At 42.4% G+C, this 19446-nt stretch overlaps 7 protein-coding genes across 7 annotated transcripts; 5 read left to right on the forward strand and 2 right to left on the reverse strand.

The window, feature by feature from the left end:
- Positions 1-520: 520 nt before the first annotated feature.
- On the forward strand, positions 521-3035 carry EAE97_008175 (uncharacterized protein). Its single transcript, XM_038878689.1, has 3 exons — positions 521-1751; positions 1850-1909; positions 1968-3035. The coding sequence occupies exons 1-3, from the start codon at positions 1471-1473 to the stop codon at positions 2623-2625; spliced, it is 999 nt and encodes a 332-aa protein (XP_038730369.1). The 5' UTR covers positions 521-1470; the 3' UTR covers positions 2626-3035.
- Positions 3036-3521: 486 nt separating this feature from the next.
- EAE97_008176 (uncharacterized protein) lies at positions 3522-4970 on the forward strand. The gene is made up of 2 exons (XM_038878690.1): positions 3522-3864; positions 3918-4970. Exons 1-2 carry the CDS (start codon positions 3772-3774, stop codon positions 4782-4784), a joined length of 960 nt encoding a protein of 319 aa, XP_038730370.1. The 5' UTR covers positions 3522-3771; the 3' UTR covers positions 4785-4970.
- A 3806-nt stretch (positions 4971-8776) lies between these two features.
- Positions 8777-9742, forward strand: EAE97_008177 (uncharacterized protein; the record flags this gene model as incomplete). The annotated part of the gene is made up of 3 exons (XM_038878691.1): positions 8777-9027; positions 9078-9293; positions 9391-9742. The coding sequence occupies 3 exons, from the start codon at positions 8777-8779 to the stop codon at positions 9740-9742; spliced, it is 819 nt and encodes a 272-aa protein (XP_038730371.1).
- Positions 9743-10352: 610 nt separating this feature from the next.
- On the forward strand, positions 10353-11183 carry EAE97_008178 (uncharacterized protein; the record flags this gene model as incomplete). Its single annotated transcript, XM_038878692.1, has 1 exon — positions 10353-11183. The coding sequence occupies one exon, from the start codon at positions 10353-10355 to the stop codon at positions 11181-11183; it is 831 nt and encodes a 276-aa protein (XP_038730372.1).
- An 829-nt stretch (positions 11184-12012) lies between these two features.
- On the reverse strand, positions 12013-14016 carry EAE97_008179 (uncharacterized protein; the record flags this gene model as incomplete). Its single annotated transcript, XM_038878693.1, has 3 exons — positions 12013-12169; positions 12225-13820; positions 13871-14016. The coding sequence occupies 3 exons, from the start codon at positions 14014-14016 to the stop codon at positions 12013-12015; spliced, it is 1899 nt and encodes a 632-aa protein (XP_038730373.1).
- An 857-nt stretch (positions 14017-14873) lies between these two features.
- On the forward strand, positions 14874-17211 carry EAE97_008180 (uncharacterized protein). Its single transcript, XM_038878694.1, has 3 exons — positions 14874-15341; positions 15398-15493; positions 15547-17211. Exons 1-3 carry the CDS (start codon positions 15247-15249, stop codon positions 16700-16702), a joined length of 1347 nt encoding a protein of 448 aa, XP_038730374.1. The 5' UTR covers positions 14874-15246; the 3' UTR covers positions 16703-17211.
- EAE97_008181 (uncharacterized protein) lies at positions 17212-19352 on the reverse strand. Its single transcript, XM_038878695.1, has 2 exons — positions 18856-19352; positions 17212-18807 (listed from the first exon to the last, which is right to left on the reverse strand). Exons 1-2 carry the CDS (start codon positions 19113-19115, stop codon positions 17460-17462), a joined length of 1608 nt encoding a protein of 535 aa, XP_038730375.1. The 5' UTR covers positions 19116-19352; the 3' UTR covers positions 17212-17459.
- Between the last annotated feature and the right edge of the window lie 94 nt (positions 19353-19446).

A 19446-nucleotide genomic window follows, 5' to 3' on the forward strand; every position in this document is an offset into this window, starting at 1 on the left:
TACCTACTTGCTCACGAAGAGATCTTTTTCTTTGACTACCGATTATTCCTTTTCTCCTTTTTTCTTTTTCTTTGACTACCGAGACCAGTTCCCAAAGTCCAAGGGTCAACAAAGAGATCTCAGAGCTCAAAGATCATCCAAGACTTCCAGGTTACTACTCGAAGCGTACACCCCAATTGATACTTCCCGCTTCAGTTAATCCATAAGATCTTCCCTCTTTTTTTTTCCCCAACCGACCAGTCAATACAATCCTTTCAAGGGTCTCCCACAAGCCATTCAAACTAGTCAAACCAACAATCCTATTGGGTGGTCAGCGTTTACGAGGGAGGGGAGAATACTCCGTCCCAGCCAAAGATACAATTGGAACGAAGCACGCAATATCTTTTTCGACGATAATCTTCAATTATTGTTATTATTATTGTTGTTATTATTATTATTATTATTATTCTTATTCTTCTTCTTATTCTTATTCTTAAATTTCCCCTCGAATTCTTATTATATACAATAACCCTCTCCCTCTCCCTCTCCCTCTCCGTCTTCGATTTCATAAAGCCCATTCACTCTATCTTTCGCTATCGTATTTTCCGGATCCCGAACAAACATTTAATTTTCTGGTCGGAATAGAAGGAATTGATAAATCACATTCAATCCCCATTTCCCCCGCCAGAATTTATCTATCCCGCACAGCAAACACCTTGTGAAGATATTGGTCAATTCATCTTGTCCAATATAACAAATCATATCAATTTACCGATATATATTATTACTGGATCAAACTCTTCCATCCTGTGTTCCACCTCCGTATCGACAATATTTCACTCCCTTCCATCCCTTCCATCCCACTCTTCCGATTTCGCCAATTAATTTCCTGCGGGAGTCATATCGGTAGAAATATTAATCTCTTAATCTCTTATCAGCACGGATTCACAAATTCACGATATACTAGTACGAGGCATCTATCTACAGTACCTAGGACCGTCGCATCTAGTATTTACCTAGAGGCTAGAGTCTAGCACCGGGTATCTAGTTTCCATCTACCTAGTCCAACCCACTCCACTATTATTACTATTACAATAAAAAGATCATTCATAGAGTCACATCTCAAGAATCTTTCTAATCGCCAATCGAGAATAAATAAAAAGAAAATCCAATCCTTGATTTTATCTTATTTTATTTTTCTTCGCATCATTTCATCACATCATCATTGATCTCATCCATTTGATCTTACTCACCTGGACCGTTCTAATTCACCATCACGAGAAACATTCACAAGACCGAGATCAACCGGGGAAGCATCCATCCTGAGAACTTATCTACCACATATAAGATACCAAGATTTATTTTACATTCACATACAACCAACAATTTACATCGAACATCTTCTACAACTTTCTCCTCTCTGATATCCTATAAACCTCAAGGATTGTCTCCATATATCTAAAGGAAGAATACATCTTCCCAACTGCCAAAATGGCACACTCAACAAGACCATCCGCATCCCGAACACACACTGCTCCTTCACTTGCTATCTCTCCAAGAACAAGCTCCGAAAAGAACACTGAGAAGAAGTCCAACCACGTACGCAGAAAGTCAGGAAAGGAATTTGCGGTAGTAGCGGAAAAGAGAACTAGTCGACCTACAACTTTACACAGAAGGACTACACCGCAAGTTATTACCAAGGCTGCCAGAAGTAAGGAGAGAGAAAGTCAATACGTGGAGAAAGATAACGGGGAGAGCTTTCCACAGTTCTGGTAAGTTTAACTCGATTGTCAGATGATGACGACGCCTAGCATTGGGAAAAGGCGGGGTGCATAATGGTGGCTGATCCGAGACTGACGATTCATTACAGCATGACTTGCGAAAAGCAATTTACACCACCAAACAATACCTTTCTCTATTGTTCTGAACAGTGAGTATCATCTAATGTCTACAATTTACATGAAAAATGTCACTAACAAGATTTATAGATGTCGTGTTCATGATCAAGCACCAACATACACTTCTCGATCGAACCCATATGCAACTGCACCAAACTCTCCACCCTTGACCCCATTCTTGTCAAGTGCAACTTTATACTCACCGGAAGAACCTCGAGATATTGTACCGCGACTCTCTCCTACACAATCTAGACCTCGATCATACTTCAACTCATCGCCATATCCAACCGATATCTCCGTCTCATACCACGTACCCTCCTCATCCCTCCCAGCATCGCACTTCCATACTTCATCCCAAGCCGATACACATTCATCAAGTGCCTTGGAAAGCTTGAGAGAGTTAGCCACAGCGCTACCTCGAACACATCAACCCCAGGAACCAGAATCTCCACCGACTACTACACTTTCGAGGACATCTTCTCAAGTCTGGAACTACATGCCATTCACAACCAAAACCACAACACCTACACCCCTTGCCACACCAGGAAACTCATATTCCAACACCGCCAGCAGCTATTCCGCTCGTCGAAGCCGAGAAGACTTATATGCTTTCGGGGCTGGCCAAACATTTACCAGCACCGGGGGTATGGGTATGGATCGTCCCTTGCCACCTCGAAGCGGTCCAGGTGGTTACGGACACCGACCTAGAAGCATCGATCTGGTCACACCATTTACACCTGGTGTTTAAGCTGCGATGAAAGAAAGAGAAGCAAAGCTCGAAAAGAGCATATTATGCATTATTTGAGTTTGTTATAGATATTTGAATCTCCAAGCATTGCGAGCATTACATTATCGTTGTAGATATAGGATTAGGATGAAATAGGAATATTGGAATTGGTATGGGCATTCGGCATACGCACGCGAGCATCATAGATGGCTAGCAAGGAAATTTGTGAAGGAGTTAATCATGGAATCTAAAAAATGGGAAGGGCAATTTACATGCATAATGCATTATGGGTATAAGAAAAGGATAGGATGGAATGGTATGGAATGGAATGGGTAAATGCTTGGGATTAGATGAGAGTCTGCAATGGCTTTACATCGCGCTTTAGTTAAAAATATATATACATACACACCTCTAACCAATTATCTTAATGCTTGAATTTGATTGATTTCGTGCAGTAATCTCTTGGGATTATGATTTATCGAGACTTGGTCTGTATTTTATGCGAACTTTGACGCATCGATGGTAGGGCATCGCATCGCATCGCAGCTTTTGGATCTCGAATCTCGAATCTTGAATCTGGATTCTCATACAGGTTTATGGCTCTTTGGGCTGTTTCGTCCCATGCTAGATATCCAATATAATCTGATTTGTTTCATTCATTCACTCATTCATTCGTGTGGTAGGTACGGTACCTAAATATGTAAGTATGAAAGATTCTCTATCAACCTCCCCCATCACATCACATCCCATCACGTTTCCACAAAACCACAAAACCAAACCCAACCCAGCACGTGCAGAAACGGGAAGTCCCGACGTGTACTAGGTATGTAAGTAACCGAGATATCGTACGTGGTGGGGTTTGTTTCATATATTTATTTCTATTTTATATTTTGTATCTATATTATAAGTTTCGTCTCGAATTTGGAATTCTCAATTCTGAATTCTCAATTCTCAATTGACGAGGCATAAAACTATTTGACGGGGAGATATTGGGTTTGGTGTTGGTACGAAGTGTGCTTGCTGGTGTTCTGTGAAATCTGTGGTGTGATTTGATTTGGTTTGATTTGTTGAAGTGTGTTTGTTGAGGATTTGAGGGATTAAGTTGGGGTTCTATTCACTTATTGTGTGAGAGATTGGGATTGAAAAGGGAAAGGGAAAGGTGCAAAAATGAAGTCGGAATTTATAACGAATGATGGTGTAGCTATTGCGTATAGCGATACGGATGTTCAGAATGAGGGGGGATTGGAGTGTTTGATTCTTGTGAATCCCGTACTCTTGCTGATACTTACTCATGTAGCTAACAAATCACACAGTTGCATGGCTTTACTGGTTCCAAAGATGTTTGGCAAAAGAATGTAGATGCTCTACGCAAAACATACCGTGTTATTGTACCGGATCTGAGAGGTCATGGAGCCAGCCAGAAACCAAAACATGGATATCATGTTAGTCGTCTCGCGATGGATTTGCATGAGCTCACGCAGCATATCATCTATTCATCGGCTACCGGCCAAAAGGGTCCTCGAGGAGACAAAAAGTTCCTTGCGATTGGTGGGAGTCTCGGATGTGCCATCCTATGGAGTTATGCTGAACTTTTTGGAACGAGCTTGTTCAGAAAAATGGTCTTTGTGGATCAGAGTCCGCTTCAGAATTCGACCTTGGATGGCTGGGATAGCCGTTTTTGTAATCGTGGTATGAATAATCCGTGGGCGATCGCTTCTCTTCAGAAAACTCTGGAATTGGCGCCGGAAATTGCTCATCGGGGAACTATTGCTGCTTGTTTGGGATACCGATATGCACCGATTGAATCGGAGAAAGGAGTTAGGTCCCAGGAGGAAATGGATGATGATGAAGCATTTTTCTTGGGAGAGGCACTCAAGGGAGATGGGAGATGGTTGGGGAAACTCATGGAGGATCATACATCTAAAGATTGGAGAGATAGTATTCGTGCTTGTTTCGGACCGGAGAGTGGGAGTGAGACAAAGATTTTAGTTGTGGGTAGTAGCAGGAGCGGATGTTTTCCTGCAGAAGGTGTATTGAAGATTGTGGAGTTTGTGAATGGCGGAGTCGAAGCCAATAGGAAGGCACGAGGTGTAGTAGTTAACTGGGGTGGTCACTGGTGTTATTGGGAGGACGCGGATAAGTTTAATACCCTGGTATTGGAATTCCTAGGAGAGAATTAAAGGATGAATGAGGAAGGTACGAATGAATGAATATAGCAAAATGGAAGGAGCAGATTGCATGAAAGGAAATCACATATTCAGTCCAGCAGTTGTCCCAAGAGTTTTCGACAATCTAAAGGTATTCGATTGTCAAATCCGATTCAACAATTATGATACTTTCAATATTCTGAACAATTCCAACAATTGAGATACGTCCAATGTTCCAAACGATTCCAATCATTGAGCCACTCACTTTTGAGGTCGATCAGATACTGGGTGGGCGTGGCTTTCTGGGGAATGGTTCATTGGAATGCCAGGCATCGCTAGTGCGCGAGCTAGTATCTTGACGATATCCATTGCGGTCTTGGGTTTGTTTACCTATTTCTTTCTTTCTTTCTTTCTGTTTTTCTTTTGATGATTTTTGATGATATCAACAATATCAATGACATTAACAACAACATATTCAATCATCACAAGCATTCTCAACAGTATCACCAACTCAACAGGTCAATATGGATATCTGGGTACTCATATCTCAACTCTCCAGTGAATAGATTGCCAAAAAAACATCACTCCACCACATACGACCATAGACTGAAGAGAATTGGGCATCCCGTCCGCTCTGCCATACACAAGCTTCAGATCGGTGGATTAGTAGTTGGGTGGGTGACCACCAGCGAATCCCCACTGTTGTATGTTTTTTTGTCATTTTGTTTTTGTCGATTTGTATACCGAGAACATACCGAATATCTGTCAATATCAAGATGGGAAAGTGAGTTCTTATTGTCCATCTATTCATTCATCCATACCACTTCACCTTATTTATCTCCTCATTTGGTTCTTGGTTTTGAATAGAGTTCTCGGGCTTTGATAAGATCGATGGACTTAAATCTCTCTCATGATCTACTGTTTTTCTTTACTTCTTCAGTCTCGAGATATGGAATACAATTTTGTCTCCAGCAACTAATATATCATAAACTCGCAGATGAAAAACCACACATCTTCGACTCGGATAAACAACTCAGTCATCGACCTGATCTTGAAACTTTCTGAGATACCTGAAGGATCTTGAGAGAGGTGGGATAGATGCACTTGAGTGCAAAGCACATATGCAACCACACATGTGCTGGTATTGGGAAAATATGTGGTGGAGTGAGAGCCTTTCCTTCTTAGGGCGCTGATGTTCGACATCTTGCTTCGCGGTCGCCATGGCTTTTCAGTCCTGCTTTAGATGGTTCAGAGCTGTTTCCACGCCTGCCTCCCCAGGCTTCAGCCTCGCCATAACTCTCTCAGTCCTGCTTTAGATAGTTCAGAGCTATTTCTGCCCCGCTTCCTGGCCACAAGCCGCCACCCCCGGCTTCCGTCTCGCTCTCGTGGTTCCGGTGGTCGCTCGAAGAGCGTTCCACATTGCCCCGGTCGTGGGCCTCTTGATTTTTTGGTTCCGCCGCGGCTTGCGCTCGCTGAGCAAATTTTTGGTCCGATTCGGTGTTCCCCTTTTAAGGGTTTTTTGGTTACCTTTTGGAATCCTTTTTGGCTGGATCCACAGGATGTTTTTTGGGCAGAAGTATTTTTCTCCTATAACAATATTTGTGGAATGACAGCTAATCATATATAGAAAATCGGACAGACATGTCCGAATTGCGTTTTATGTTGGTTTGGTGGCTGCCTTCGGCTAACCACTATTTACGCGGGTATTTATCCACAACTTCCAAAAGAGAAAATTTACACACTTCTGACGTAGTCTAGCGTTCAAGTAGCGAGTGAAATGAGGTCAGACGAGATGGAGTGCAGATTTGCTTCGGGGAACGATACTCGTTACATATATGGCCTATCTGGTCTATCATACCAGTTCTTACTGTTCTTTTCTGGAGGTATAAAACCTCCTGTGGTATTAAGCATGGGCGCTTAGGAGATTAGAGATATACCAGAGCGGTAATAAATATGTATAAACGGGGCTTGCGCCATTTGTGTTATATGTAATCGCGCATGAATTCAAGTGACTACCTAGTTGAAAACCCCAAATATTAGCCGGTGATGTTGTATGTAGGAAACGACGAATATATATGAGGTGAATGAGCATGAAAACGAAACAAAACCAGTAGTTCCATGCCATCTCTGCAGTTGATTAGACTATACATACATCGAGTTTCTTGTTCACGGACAATAGAAAGGATGCTAGTAGGATCTTACTTCATTCTCTTCCAGTGTTATAATTAGTATTTTCCATATTTCAATTACACCCCACTTTAGTGATATTTATCAATATTCATAAAAATATTTCAGTAATTATTATTGAATTCTGTATCACTAAAAATATTAAATATTCTAACAATATTGAATATTACTAGTATAGTCTCTTTCGTATAATACGTACGAACGTAGATATCATTGGCTTTTATACGCACTAGCGTACGTATTATACGCTCTATATCAGCCACACTAATACTACCGTATACTAATTACGACACTGTCCTCTTCACGCACAGCTCCACCATCCGCTCTCTCGTATCCGCCCCCCTTTGTAATTGCCTAAGCCTCAACATAGTCTCCAAATACCTGTAGTTGTAGGATCCACATCTTTCATAACTCGAAACGGATCTTCTCCCGCTTCCACCCTCTTTCTATACTCACTACCATCTCTCTCCAGCTCTTCCCACCACACCCGCGTCATCCTATCTCTACAGCAATCACTCGGCATCGTCGTCTTTTCCGTGATCATCGCCTGCACATTCACCTTCTTAATCTCTTCTATCAACCACTGCCTACTTTGTTCTCCGGCTCCCGCCCAAGACTCATGTTTCCAAATGGCATGGCGGGACCAATAAAATGCACGTCGCAAGTCGCAGACTTCTTCGTGGTTTTCGTTGTGTCGTTGACAGATGTAGTTGCTGCGGTGCTGATCTTCTTTGCAAACGCAGATTAGGTAGGATAGAAATGCTCCGACGAGAAAGCTTGAGGTGATGACGGCGAAGATGCTGAGGGGGGAGAGGGCTATGTTTGAGGGAGTGATGGATGGATGAGTGTGTGGTTGTGTGGATTAGGAATTGGTTGGTTTGTGGTGGATAGTATGGAGTTGGGAGATAAATGGGAGATTGAATGGCGAGTGAAAGTTTATGAGATAGATGAAGATGCAGAGAATTGAAAAGGTCTGGAAATTTTCAATTTAAATGAATGGTTGTGTGGGCTTAAGGTATTGGCTAGTGGTAGTTTGATCAGATGATCTCACTATGTTTCTCTAGTAAACACCCATGGGCAATTTCAAGCGAAGTTGGCCATAGTTCTGATGTTAGCTTTAACTTAAAGTTGATTGCTCGCAAGAATGATACGGTGGGGGTTGGGATGGTCCAGCAATGATTATATGGTATGTATATGATTAGAGCAGTATCGCAGCACCTATGAAGCTCAAAAAAGGACACTTGAAGAATATAGAATGAAAAATAAGTTTCAGATCATAAGATATCTTGATTTCGCAGGTTGGAAGTTGGAGACTACCTAGAGTTGAGGCTAGAATTTCTAGTCAATACACGATGATGTGATGATATCAAGAAGCGGGACTGGTAGACTAATCCAAGCTTTCAACTTTTGAAAGAACATCGTTCTTCTAGGATGGCTGCTTGCTGAATGATTGAAATCTTTCGTACATATCTGAAGCTTCTTTTAAGAATCACAATGATTTCATTGTGCTGTCTAGGCCTTGACTAGTGCTGGGTTCTGGATGACAGATCGCTTCAAGAACTTTCTTGAGGTTATTCATCTTTACTTTCAGTGCTACCTGTTTATAATCCCATAAATCTTCTTCACAATTAATGAATCAAATTCAAAAGTACAAGCAAATGAAGATGCAACGGCAATAAAAATACCGATGAATAATAACTGTCGTCGTTCAACTTCATCTTCAGCTCCCAAGATATTACGTACCCTGCACGTGATCATCTCCACAAATTCCCAAACCTCACCTCCTTTTCTTTTTCCCGCCAAATCCGACATGTATCCCAACATCACATTCCATCACCATGCTTCTCTACGTTTTCGCACTGATACCCCTCTACGTGCTCGTATGGGGGCCTCTTTCTCAAATCATCTATGGTCGTCAATCTGCTCTTCATGAACCTCTCAATTTGAACTCTTCACTCATCGCAAGTGATGAACCCCTATTTTGTCCGGAAGATAGTTATAAAACGTTTATTATTAGTCGAGAACCACTTATGATATATATTGAGGGATTTTTGAAGGCGAATGAGAGTAAACATTTGGTGGATGTTAGGTATGGTTTTTTATTTCTTCTGATGAAATGAAAAGAAACTGATGGGATAGTGAACCGCTCTATAAACCGTCTACCGTTTCTCATGGTCAGGAAGTTACGGTTGATACTTCGGTGCGAAATTCTGAAGTAGCAGTACTAGAGAGAGATGAGGTGGTTAGGTGTATTGAGCATAGAGCGAGAGCATTCCAGGGGTGGAGGGGTGAGATGGGGATCGAGAAGTTGAGGACGCAGAGGTATGGGGTTGGGGGTCATTATGGGATGCATTTGTAAGTTTTGGGTGATCAATGGAAGCTTCATTTTTTTCTATCAACATGGACCTTTCAGAAGAGGTATTGTGTACGCGAAGGCTAATGATAGAAATAGCGATTGGAGCGGAGGCAAACGTGGCATAGACCGAATAAGTACTTTCATGGTCTACGTCGATGTATCCTCTGATATCAAAGGTGGAGGAACGGAATTCCCACGTATCGTGGGACCAACAGGAGGAAGGTGGGAGGAGTTCCTCGATACTACCGAAGCGTTAGATCCGAGAAGTGGAAAAAATGTAACAGTAGAAGGAGTGATATTCAAACCTATCAAGGGAAATGCCGTATTCTGGGAAAATACTGACAGGAATGGAAGGGGATATGAGGAAACATGGCATGCTGGTCTACCGGTAGAAAAGGGCTCGAAAGTGGGGTTGAATATTTGGAGTTATGGGAGAACCATTAGATGAAGATGAGGAGAGAAGAGTGAATGAGGAATAACGTGCCTATTTGGTTTGATACTGGCGTATAAAGCACAACCGAAATGGAGTGAATAGATCGGTACATGTGGATTTGTTAGAATCCGTTATGACTCAACCTTAAAGATTGCAACTGTTGTAGGAAATCAGATACGACAGACAAACAAATTTTCTAGTTAAAGATTATCTTGAGGTTCTCAGAATACTATGGCGAAAATCTTCTGATTCTTTTCTTTGTGATTTCATTCACCTTTCGGAAACCTCCTGCTGGCAAATTTTCTGGGGGTTTCTTTTATTTTCAATATAAACTGAGCAGAGCTCGATTTTCAAAAAGTCCTACACGCACAAAAGCCTTAATCGACTGCTCACAAGGGAATTAACATCCAGTATTCCAAGTCTTTTGTGCCAAGCAAACAACGGACAACGCAAACGCATTCACCTACCTAGTTTATTTTCAGGATCGATATTGCAGAGCAAGTGGCACTGATTGTAAGCTCTTATACTATACGGTTCAGACCCAACGATCTATCCAAAGTCTTACAAACTCCGTTGAACTCACATCTACAGCACAGATACACTCCACAAAACTCCACCTACAAAGATGGCAGCCAACGCCTCCGCGCATTCCGATCTCGTAACACTACACACAAACCTCCACACTCTCCTCATCAAACTATCCCTCTCTTTCCATCTCACATCTCCCTCCTATACTCCAACCCCCCAACTCGCCACCTCGCCCTCCAACCGTCTCTCCACCCAGCGTTTCCCACCCCTCAATGATAACTACAACCACAACTACACCTACAAAAACAATCCCCACGACCCCCTCGAAGTCCTCTACACACTCTCTCCTCCATCCTTCCACTATCTTCCCCGCAGCACGCTGCTCCCCCCGCAAATCCTGCGCAAAGGCTTTATCGAAACCCCCGAAAACAATCCTCCGCTGCTCGAAGGCACACGCATGCAAATCATGGTTATACCGCGCGGCGTCCGGAAAATCGTTGTGCATTTCCTAGTGTACGATCCCGTGCTCAAGGAAACGAAAGAACAACCGAAGGTTTCTCCACTTTCTTCTCTGGTTGCGAAGGAGAAGAAGGAAGGCCCTAAGAAGCTGAGGAAGAAGGCAAGTAGAGTTTTGAATCCGCAGGAGAAGATTAGAGATTTTCCGACGAAAAGGAGGTCGACGATTCGGTTTGCTTATGTGGATGTGGATGCGAATGCGAATGGAAAAGCGAGTGGTACTCCGGGAATGAACCAGAACCGGAATTTCGATGGGATGGAAATTGAAGCTATGGGAAAGAGACAGGTGTCAGAAATGGATGTGGAGAGAGAAGAGGATAGAGAGGGGGAATATGTGGTGATGAGACGGGTTGTGAAGTTACCGAGGAGGGTGTGGTGTGGGAGGAATGTGAGTTTTTCTCTTCTTTCCTGATCTTTTTGATTTCGGTTTTGTTTGAGATCTGCAGTTGAAGGGAAGACTTGGGTCTAGAAGTGTACTTCTAGAAATAGAGGAGTGAATACTAATTTTGTGTGTCGATGATTTAGTGTAAGGATCAATTCGAACAGCTGTTTATTAGGAGGACTTGAGATCCATAGTCGACGTGGATACGTATGAGAGTGGATGATACGATACGATGTATGGAAATCGCAGGATTATCTAGGGAATAGATGGCACGTCTTGATGAAGATTGATACAGGGCTTCGTTGTTCGTGTTTTGATATAGGATGGATGGGATGGTGGTAGAACTCCGATGTTACAAAGTAAAGGGGCCAGATGGAGAAGTTATTTTTGATTTGACGAGGAAGGCAAGTTGCAGTAGATAAATATGAGAGTGCCGGATTTCAGATCAGGTTTGGCAATATTTGACCATACATGGTTAGAGTGTGATTTTGAGTTGATTGGGAATTGAGTCATTGGAGCGATCTGAGAGGGAAGATACATGGGATAGAGCAACATTACGAATGAGAAATGGACGATGTATAGATATAAATTAAGAGAGGAAATGCAATGAAATAAAATGGAATGAATCGAGAGTCCTTTATGTGTAAGGGCAAGTCAAGCTTGCTTTTTGTATTGTATTGTGATCCATTGACAATTCCAGATTCTGCAGACTAGCTAGAATTCTTTTGTTCTGTCTTCCTGTTGTACAATTCACACCACGCGGTCTGTATTGAGATCTGCGTCCAATATCTGGAGCGTTTGCAATGTTAAGAGGTATCCTCTGCAATTTACACCCCTCTCTCCCAAAATCAAATGGTAATCAACCTTCCTCACCGTTGACATCAGCCTCATCATCACTAGCATCTAGAACATCCTTTCCTGCACCACGCTGTCTACCAGCAGAAATGCCTGACGCTGTCAGCCACAAGAAGTAATCGCTTCGATGATGATCTAAATGATGAAAGAATGTATGAAATCTGTGCTTTTGTTAGTTTGCCCTTCATATTTTGAAGGATATCACGATAGACTTACTGATTTTCAGCATTCTCCACCCTGAAAATTCTATCATAGATCTCTCTCTGCTTGAACTCATCCATCTTCTCTCTATACTTTTCAAAGTCTATCTTCTCCCTGTCAAAATCCTTCGCAATTTTCTCATTATAATTGTGGAAAACTGGGGCTTCTAATAGTAAACCCAAACTTGGGGCTTTTGGTATACTAATTTTAGCAGCAGTATAAGTTTCCTTGATGAGCTCCATTGGCGAAGCGCATCGTACCACTAATGCTGCCATGGCTACCATTTTTCGAATTTGATGCATCATGAATGATTGACCATGGACTTTTAGTGAAAGCCATTCTGTATCGTGAATGATGATAGGTTGGGCTCCAATCTTGAAAGATTTGATGTGTCTTTTGGAAGAGGCATCTTTAAAGCTTTTGAGAATGGTATAGTTGTGATAATTATGAGTGCCGACATATTGGTTGAGAGCTTCTTGTACTCGTTCTCTACGAGATTCGTGTATGCGATATGCTTTCTTGGCTTTGATGTAGGCTGCTTTTACTTCTTTGACAGCTTTCTCCAGTGGTGTAAGAATCGATTTCGAAATTTCTTGAGCTCCATCTGCTTCTGGCTTGACTTCTTCATCTTGATCAGCTTCATCCTTTGCTTTTGATTCCTCAGCGGTTTTAACGCCTTGCATGGCTTCTGAGTCCTCCGCTTTCGTCTCTCCTGTAACTTCAACTGCTACGGGTTCTTTAAGTACTGATCCGTCACCAGTTTCTGCTTCAGTATTTGTTGCAGGTTCTTCTTGAGTCTGTTCATTGACTTCTTCCTTGATTTCAGAGTCCTCCTTGGCTTCTGCTTTATTCTTCTTGATGTTCTTTCCGATTGGCTCATTGGATTCCTCAGCAGCATGAATAGCTTCCATAACATCCGCTGCTAATTGGGGGTCCAAATTGTCCAGAATGGGTTGTACAAATTCCTTCTCGGCGTCGATCCAAAACGATGCAGCATCTTCTTGAAGTTTATTGTGATTCTCCAAAACGCCTTCTTTCTCAGCGGCCTGAAGCAACTCCTTTCCAAGGAAACTCTTAGGATGAGGTGGGATGAATGAGTAGGTTGGGATTAAGTATTCGTACCACCGTGAATCGCACATTTGGTAGCAATTGAAAGATCCAGTAGTTCTTTCGATACCCCAGACTCGAATTTGATCTGGTAAGTGGGAATTGATGTTTTCAACAACTTTCGGGTCTTCGATGATGAGTTTCAAGGAGAGAACGTTGCCAGCTGCATGGACGCCTTTATCAGTTCGCGCGCATCGAATCAAGGCGGATTTCTTGGGATCATTTGCATTAGCTTTCGAAATCGCACCGGCAGCAACAAAAGCCTTGAACATGTCACCCTCAATCGTCTTCTCCTTGGTATTAATTTGCAAGCCTTTGTATCCTGTTCCTGCATAGCCAATCATGACGGCAACTTTATGTTTTGGTTTTCGTACTTCACTTTCGATTTCCTCCTTGGTGAACTCCGTACTAAATGCTGTTGGCTCTGATTCTCCATTATGTACCGTCTTTCTGCGTTTTGATGCTTGGTCGTCATCGTTCCGATCTCTCTTTGGTTCTTGTCGACTAATTGAAGTTAGAGAGAATAAATTGGAAGGTTTGGAATCCCGACTGACTGATACTCCTTGCGACCCATCTCTGGCTTTCTACCACCTCTGGAACCACCTCTAGAATTTCCTCTGCCGCCTCTGCCAAAACCTCCCCGCCCCCGCCCTCGTCCTCCTCCACCTCGTTGACCTCCGGATTGTGCATTCGCCTCCATGATTGATGTAGTTATTCGAACTTCGGAGATATATGCGAATGTATTTTTCCAAAATTGAAAAATGCGCATAGATCACATACGTGAAGTTGGAAATAAAAACAACCTGATGAAATAGAAATTCAACATGGTCCATGAATATTTCTCCCAATAATTTTTAGTATCTTGGTCCGAGCTTCGACCAATAATTGTACGATGGTTGAATGGGTAAGTCGTGTAAAACGCTAATTGACCCCACATGTAGCTGGGATATCAAAATAAATAGATTTAATTGGTTGATTTAGTCTGTTTTGATGCTGCTTTTAAAAACCTGTTTCGAATTAGTTCTAGAAAGTACCTTTAGGAATTGTTATAAGAAAGCTCGTTTTTTATATTTTCTCCAAAGTGAATACACTGAAAAAAATTTAATATTGGTTCCCTTTTCTCCTAATCTCAACCTTATTGAAAATGTATGGAATTGGATAAAAGAATGAATTTGGAATTACTATTCTATAAGAGAGTGTTGTGAAGCAGTAATTGTAGTAAATGGAATATATACAAGATTTTAATATAACTAAATATACTCAGATATTTCTTTACAATACTTTGGTATGCTAGAGTTCACTATATTAATTTTAAAAGAGCGTAATGTTTTTATTGGTCAGAGCCCTTGTATATGGGGAAAAGCACGGCCGCTTTTTGGTGTGTTTTACAATACTTACCCATTCAACCATCGTATACTTTCATACTATTATCCCTGTAACTTGATATAGCTAAGTGGTGGCTTACATAATTAAAAAAGACACTACTGCAGCTCTACCTCATCTCATTCAGCCTTGCCAATTGAAGCAATCAATATCCATTCACTTTATCTCCTGCAAATAACAATCATATCAAATTTTCATTTAATCAACTCCCTGCCCTTGCGAGCAATACAATACGATACAACGACCGTACCACTCACCCTCAACAGATACAAAGGGATTCAACTCATCCTGTTCATGTCTTCTACTTTATTGTCTTGAGGATACAAAATGATCATGGGCATCCTGGACACCATTTATTGAAAAATATCTCTTTGTCTTTTTTTCGATTCTATCTCTAACGACTCTGCAAAGCCCATCTTTCAAAAACACATTCTACCTCTTTTTGAGACACTCACACACACTCAAGGCCCCGCATCCCCTCTTTCCCAAATACCGGACTTAGATCTCATTCTTCTATTCCCAATCTCTTGATTATCCATTCGCAAATATGGATCTCGCCCAGATGTTGGTGCGCTCTTGTATGCGCTCGTTCTATGACACAAAACATATCCTTGTGATTGATGCGCTCGTCATTCATTCCGCGTATGTATTTCTGTGAGAGTTGCTGGGAGTGGGAAAGGAAAGCTGACATTTCATAGCTTGCGCGATGATGATTTAGCATACCTGATGAGCATAAATACAAAGGAGCTTCATAAGCTTTGTGGAAAGTTGAAGGAGGATCGATTTCTTGCAGTGTATGCCAGGCATTTTACTCTGCATTTTGGAATTTGCTAATTGGATTGTGTAGGCATTCACGTCCAGAGATCAAAGAAGGCCAACAACGACCAATTAATCGAACCTACTATTTCATCGATTATCGTGCAACAATTGATGCGATTAAGTGGAGAGTTTACCAGATAGACAAGGCTGTTCAAGGAAATACTGTGCCAGATGATGAAAGAAAGGAATACTTTTGCCCTCGATGCAAATCAGAATGGACAACTTTTGAAGTTTTGGACAAGAGAAGTTATGAAGGCTTTTTATGTCACAAATGTGATTACCTTCTGGTACACGATCCTGACAATAACCGTGGTGGACATGAACAGTCATCGAAACTCAATGCACAGTTTAAATTTATCACCGACTTACTCCCAAAGATCGATAAGGTGGTCATCCCTGCAAACACCTTCGAACAAGCTCTCTCAACAGCTCGTAAAGTGGTTAGAGATGAAGCTAATCCTGGCAGTGAAACTGCACCTGTTGCTCTTTCATCGGAGCGACCAACTGCTGTTCGTGGTCTGGATAATACTGGACCAACGTCCATCTCAGTTACTTTGACGAACGGAGAAGGACCTACAGCTGCAGATATCGCTGCTGAACAAGCTCGCAAAGAGAAAACAGCTGCTCAAAATGCGTTACCTCAGCATTTCACTCACAGTACTATCACTGGAGAGCAGGTCAAGTTTGGCAACCAACCCACGGCCTCTATTGGCCCAGTTGACACCAATAAGAAGGATATCAAACCTGATACCGAAGGTACTGGTGAAGGGGCTGAAATTGATGATTATTTTGCGCAACTAAAGGCTGCACAAGCCAAAGAACTCGAACAAGAAGCCGACGAAGAGTATGAAACCGACGATGAAGAAGAAGAAGGCTTCGAAGACGTCATTCCAAATGGCACCACATCTGGTGCCGCCACTCCAACTAGCTCCGTTGGAGGCATAGAGACTAAGCCCAGTGTAACGAGTGGTAGTGGTCTCAGTGGTGTCCTAAAGCATTCACGAAATGAAAGTGTTTCAGCGAGTGGAACGAGCACAGGTGCAGGAAGTCCGGTAACAGGACCTAATACACCGAATGAGGATAGACCAACGAAGAGAGTTAGAATTGAGGAGCCTGCTCCAGCAGCACCGGCTATAAAAGATGAAGAGGAGAGTGAAGAGGATATGGAGTTCGAAGACGTTTGATCGCTTAGACCCTAGAAAAAAGGGGCTGGGAAGGGAATGGGAAGGGGAGGGATGTGGATTCTTACATTACATACAATGCCTGCATACATGATTGGATCAACAGACCAATAATAGATAAGCATGCAATAGGGGTGGGTATTTGAGCTATTTTCAAATCTCCAATCTAGAGTGGTAGATTGGACGGATGCATGGCGTTGAGGGTAATTGCTTACACGCTTGTCGTTTTTTTCCTCGTAAAAAAATGATGCATACTGAGGGTGGGCGGAGGTCATTTTTCATTCATCATAGCACATATCCAGACCAAGCCAGATTAGCCATAATACTCGTGAAAAGGTTTGGTCAAAAGTCGTTGGGCTTTCTAGGTTTATAGATGAGTTCGTTCGTTCGCGCGCGTGTGCCTAGTCTTCAAAGCTGTCAGAGACTTGAACGAATTGTAAATTGTATAATTAAACAAATGAAGTCGTTTCTCAGGCTTCTTAATCACTCTCACTTGTGAATTGTGATTATTTCACGACTGGCATGGTATGGAGAGATTATGTTTGCTGATGAAGCGGGTATATTTACTTTAGAAGCTCTACATCTTCAGACTACTATATCTATGTCCTTTATTTTTAATACTCATTTCTCCAATGACCCACCGTAAATGCAGAAGCTCTTTACCATCCCAATAGGTGTTGAAACCCAAAAACACTACCACAGTGCATGCAACACTGCTCCAAAACGCCATTTCCAACCCCGCAACGATGCACCTAGTCCCTTAAACTTTAGTTTGCTTAACCATCCAGCTCAACAAATCAACCTTAGTTACAACTGCGACTGGTTTCGACAATCCATCAGCCTCACTTCCCTTCTCGGTAACAATTGCGGCACTATTCCACTCGAAAAATTTGCTCAAGGCGGAGAGAGGTGTATCGAGTGTGATCTCTACGAATTTGCGCTTTGGAGTAGTTTGCTTCTTGCCATCCATTGTCGTTTCAATACCATTGCTCTTAGGAGGCGAAGAAAGATGACTGATGTCCTTGGGATCGGTGATAACTTCAGGGATGTGGGAGAAATCGAACATGACATCTGAGACTGGGCTTTTTCCGGTGGCACGACCGCGGCTAATCCAACTGAGAAGATTTCCAAGGGTGACAAGACCGACGAGTTTATCGCCCTTTGGAGCGAGGACAGGGAGTTGATCGAAACCCTTTTCACGCATGGTTTCGACGGCTTCAGAACAAGAGGCGTTGGCAAGGACAGATGTGACTGGTTTGAGGCGAAGGGATCGAAGAGTTGCTCCAGAGTATGGATCTTTCTTGGATTGAGCTTTGACGACTGGGGATGCTGGCAAGGAAGACTCTGGGGTAGGAGGAAGGAGGTCGTTGGCGGCCAACCAGTCGTCATCGGCAAATTTGCTGAGGTAACTTCTAATACTATCTGGTAGGATGACTACCACGGTATCACCTTTACCAAGTCCCAAATCACGGACTCCCTTCACCATAGCTGCAATAGCACTACCACTGCTACCTCCTACCAAAAGTCCTTCTTCGGCAATCAATCTACGTGCGTAGGCGAATGATTCACGATCATCTGTCTTGTACCACACATCGACAGAATCTCTATTCAAAACATCAGGAATGAAATCATAACCAATTCCCTCAACTTTGTATGATTCATTGGCGTGTTCTTGGTTAAGACTTTCTGGAACTGCAAGTATGGATCCGTGGGGATCTGCTGCAATGATTTTGACATCCTTGTTGTGTTTCTTTAAACCTTTAGACAATCCAGTAATAGTTCCACCTGTGCCAGCTCCTGCGACAACAGCAGTGACCTTGCCATCAGTTTGCTTCCAGATTTCTTCTGCAGTTCCAAACTCGTGTGCGTTGGGGTTGTTCTCGTTGGCATATTGATCGAGGATGTGGGAGTTTGGAATCTCTTTCAACAATCTTCTTGCCACTCCGATGTGGGATTCGGGGGCATCCCAAGCTGCTTGGGTTGGGGTACGAATAATAGTGGCTCCAAGTGCTCGAAGAACAGCAACCTTTTCAGGTGACATCTTTTCGGGAAGAGTAATGATTGTCTTGTAACCTTTGATAGCTCCGACAAGAGCGAGACCAATACCGCTAGAGAATGATTAGAGATTTATGCCAAAGTGGTATAAAGTAACTTACGTGTTTCCACTGGTTGGCTCAATGAGAGTATCTCCAGGCTTTATTCTTCCAGATTTTTCCGCCTCTTCGATCATACGAAGGGCAATACGATCCTTGATACTTCCGCCAGCGTTGAAGAGTTCGACCTTGGCATAAACTTCGGCTTCGATACCCAAACTCTGTGGGATCTTATTCAATCGTACCAAAGGAGTATTTCCAATCAACTCAGAAGCACTCATTGCAAGAACTGGAGCCCGCACAGGACTAGTAATGGATGCCATGTTGATGACGGTTCTAGATGTTTGAGCTGAAATTTAACAATTTGTCGATGATTCCGAATAGAAACGAGATGAATGAAAGAGGGAATGATGGTGATGAAAGAGAAGAAGTATATGACTATCTTCTTTAGTATTGGTGATTAATGTCGCAATGTGGAAGGAGAATTTGCTATAAAATGTCTGAGTAAAAGCTTGACAATGAATTCTTCATTGTGTTACCCTTCGAGTTTTAGTGAAGGGGAGGGGTCTTTGGTCTGGATAAGCGATAAGGTACTAGGGAGATAAAATTCGTGGCAAAATTTGACCGCAAGTAGCCGTGGAGACCGAAGTATAA

The sequence above is a fragment of the Botrytis byssoidea genome (assembly GCF_014898295.1).
Source record: "Botrytis byssoidea strain MUCL 94 chromosome Unknown BBYS_017, whole genome shotgun sequence".
NCBI lineage: Eukaryota > Fungi > Ascomycota > Leotiomycetes > Helotiales > Sclerotiniaceae > Botrytis > Botrytis byssoidea.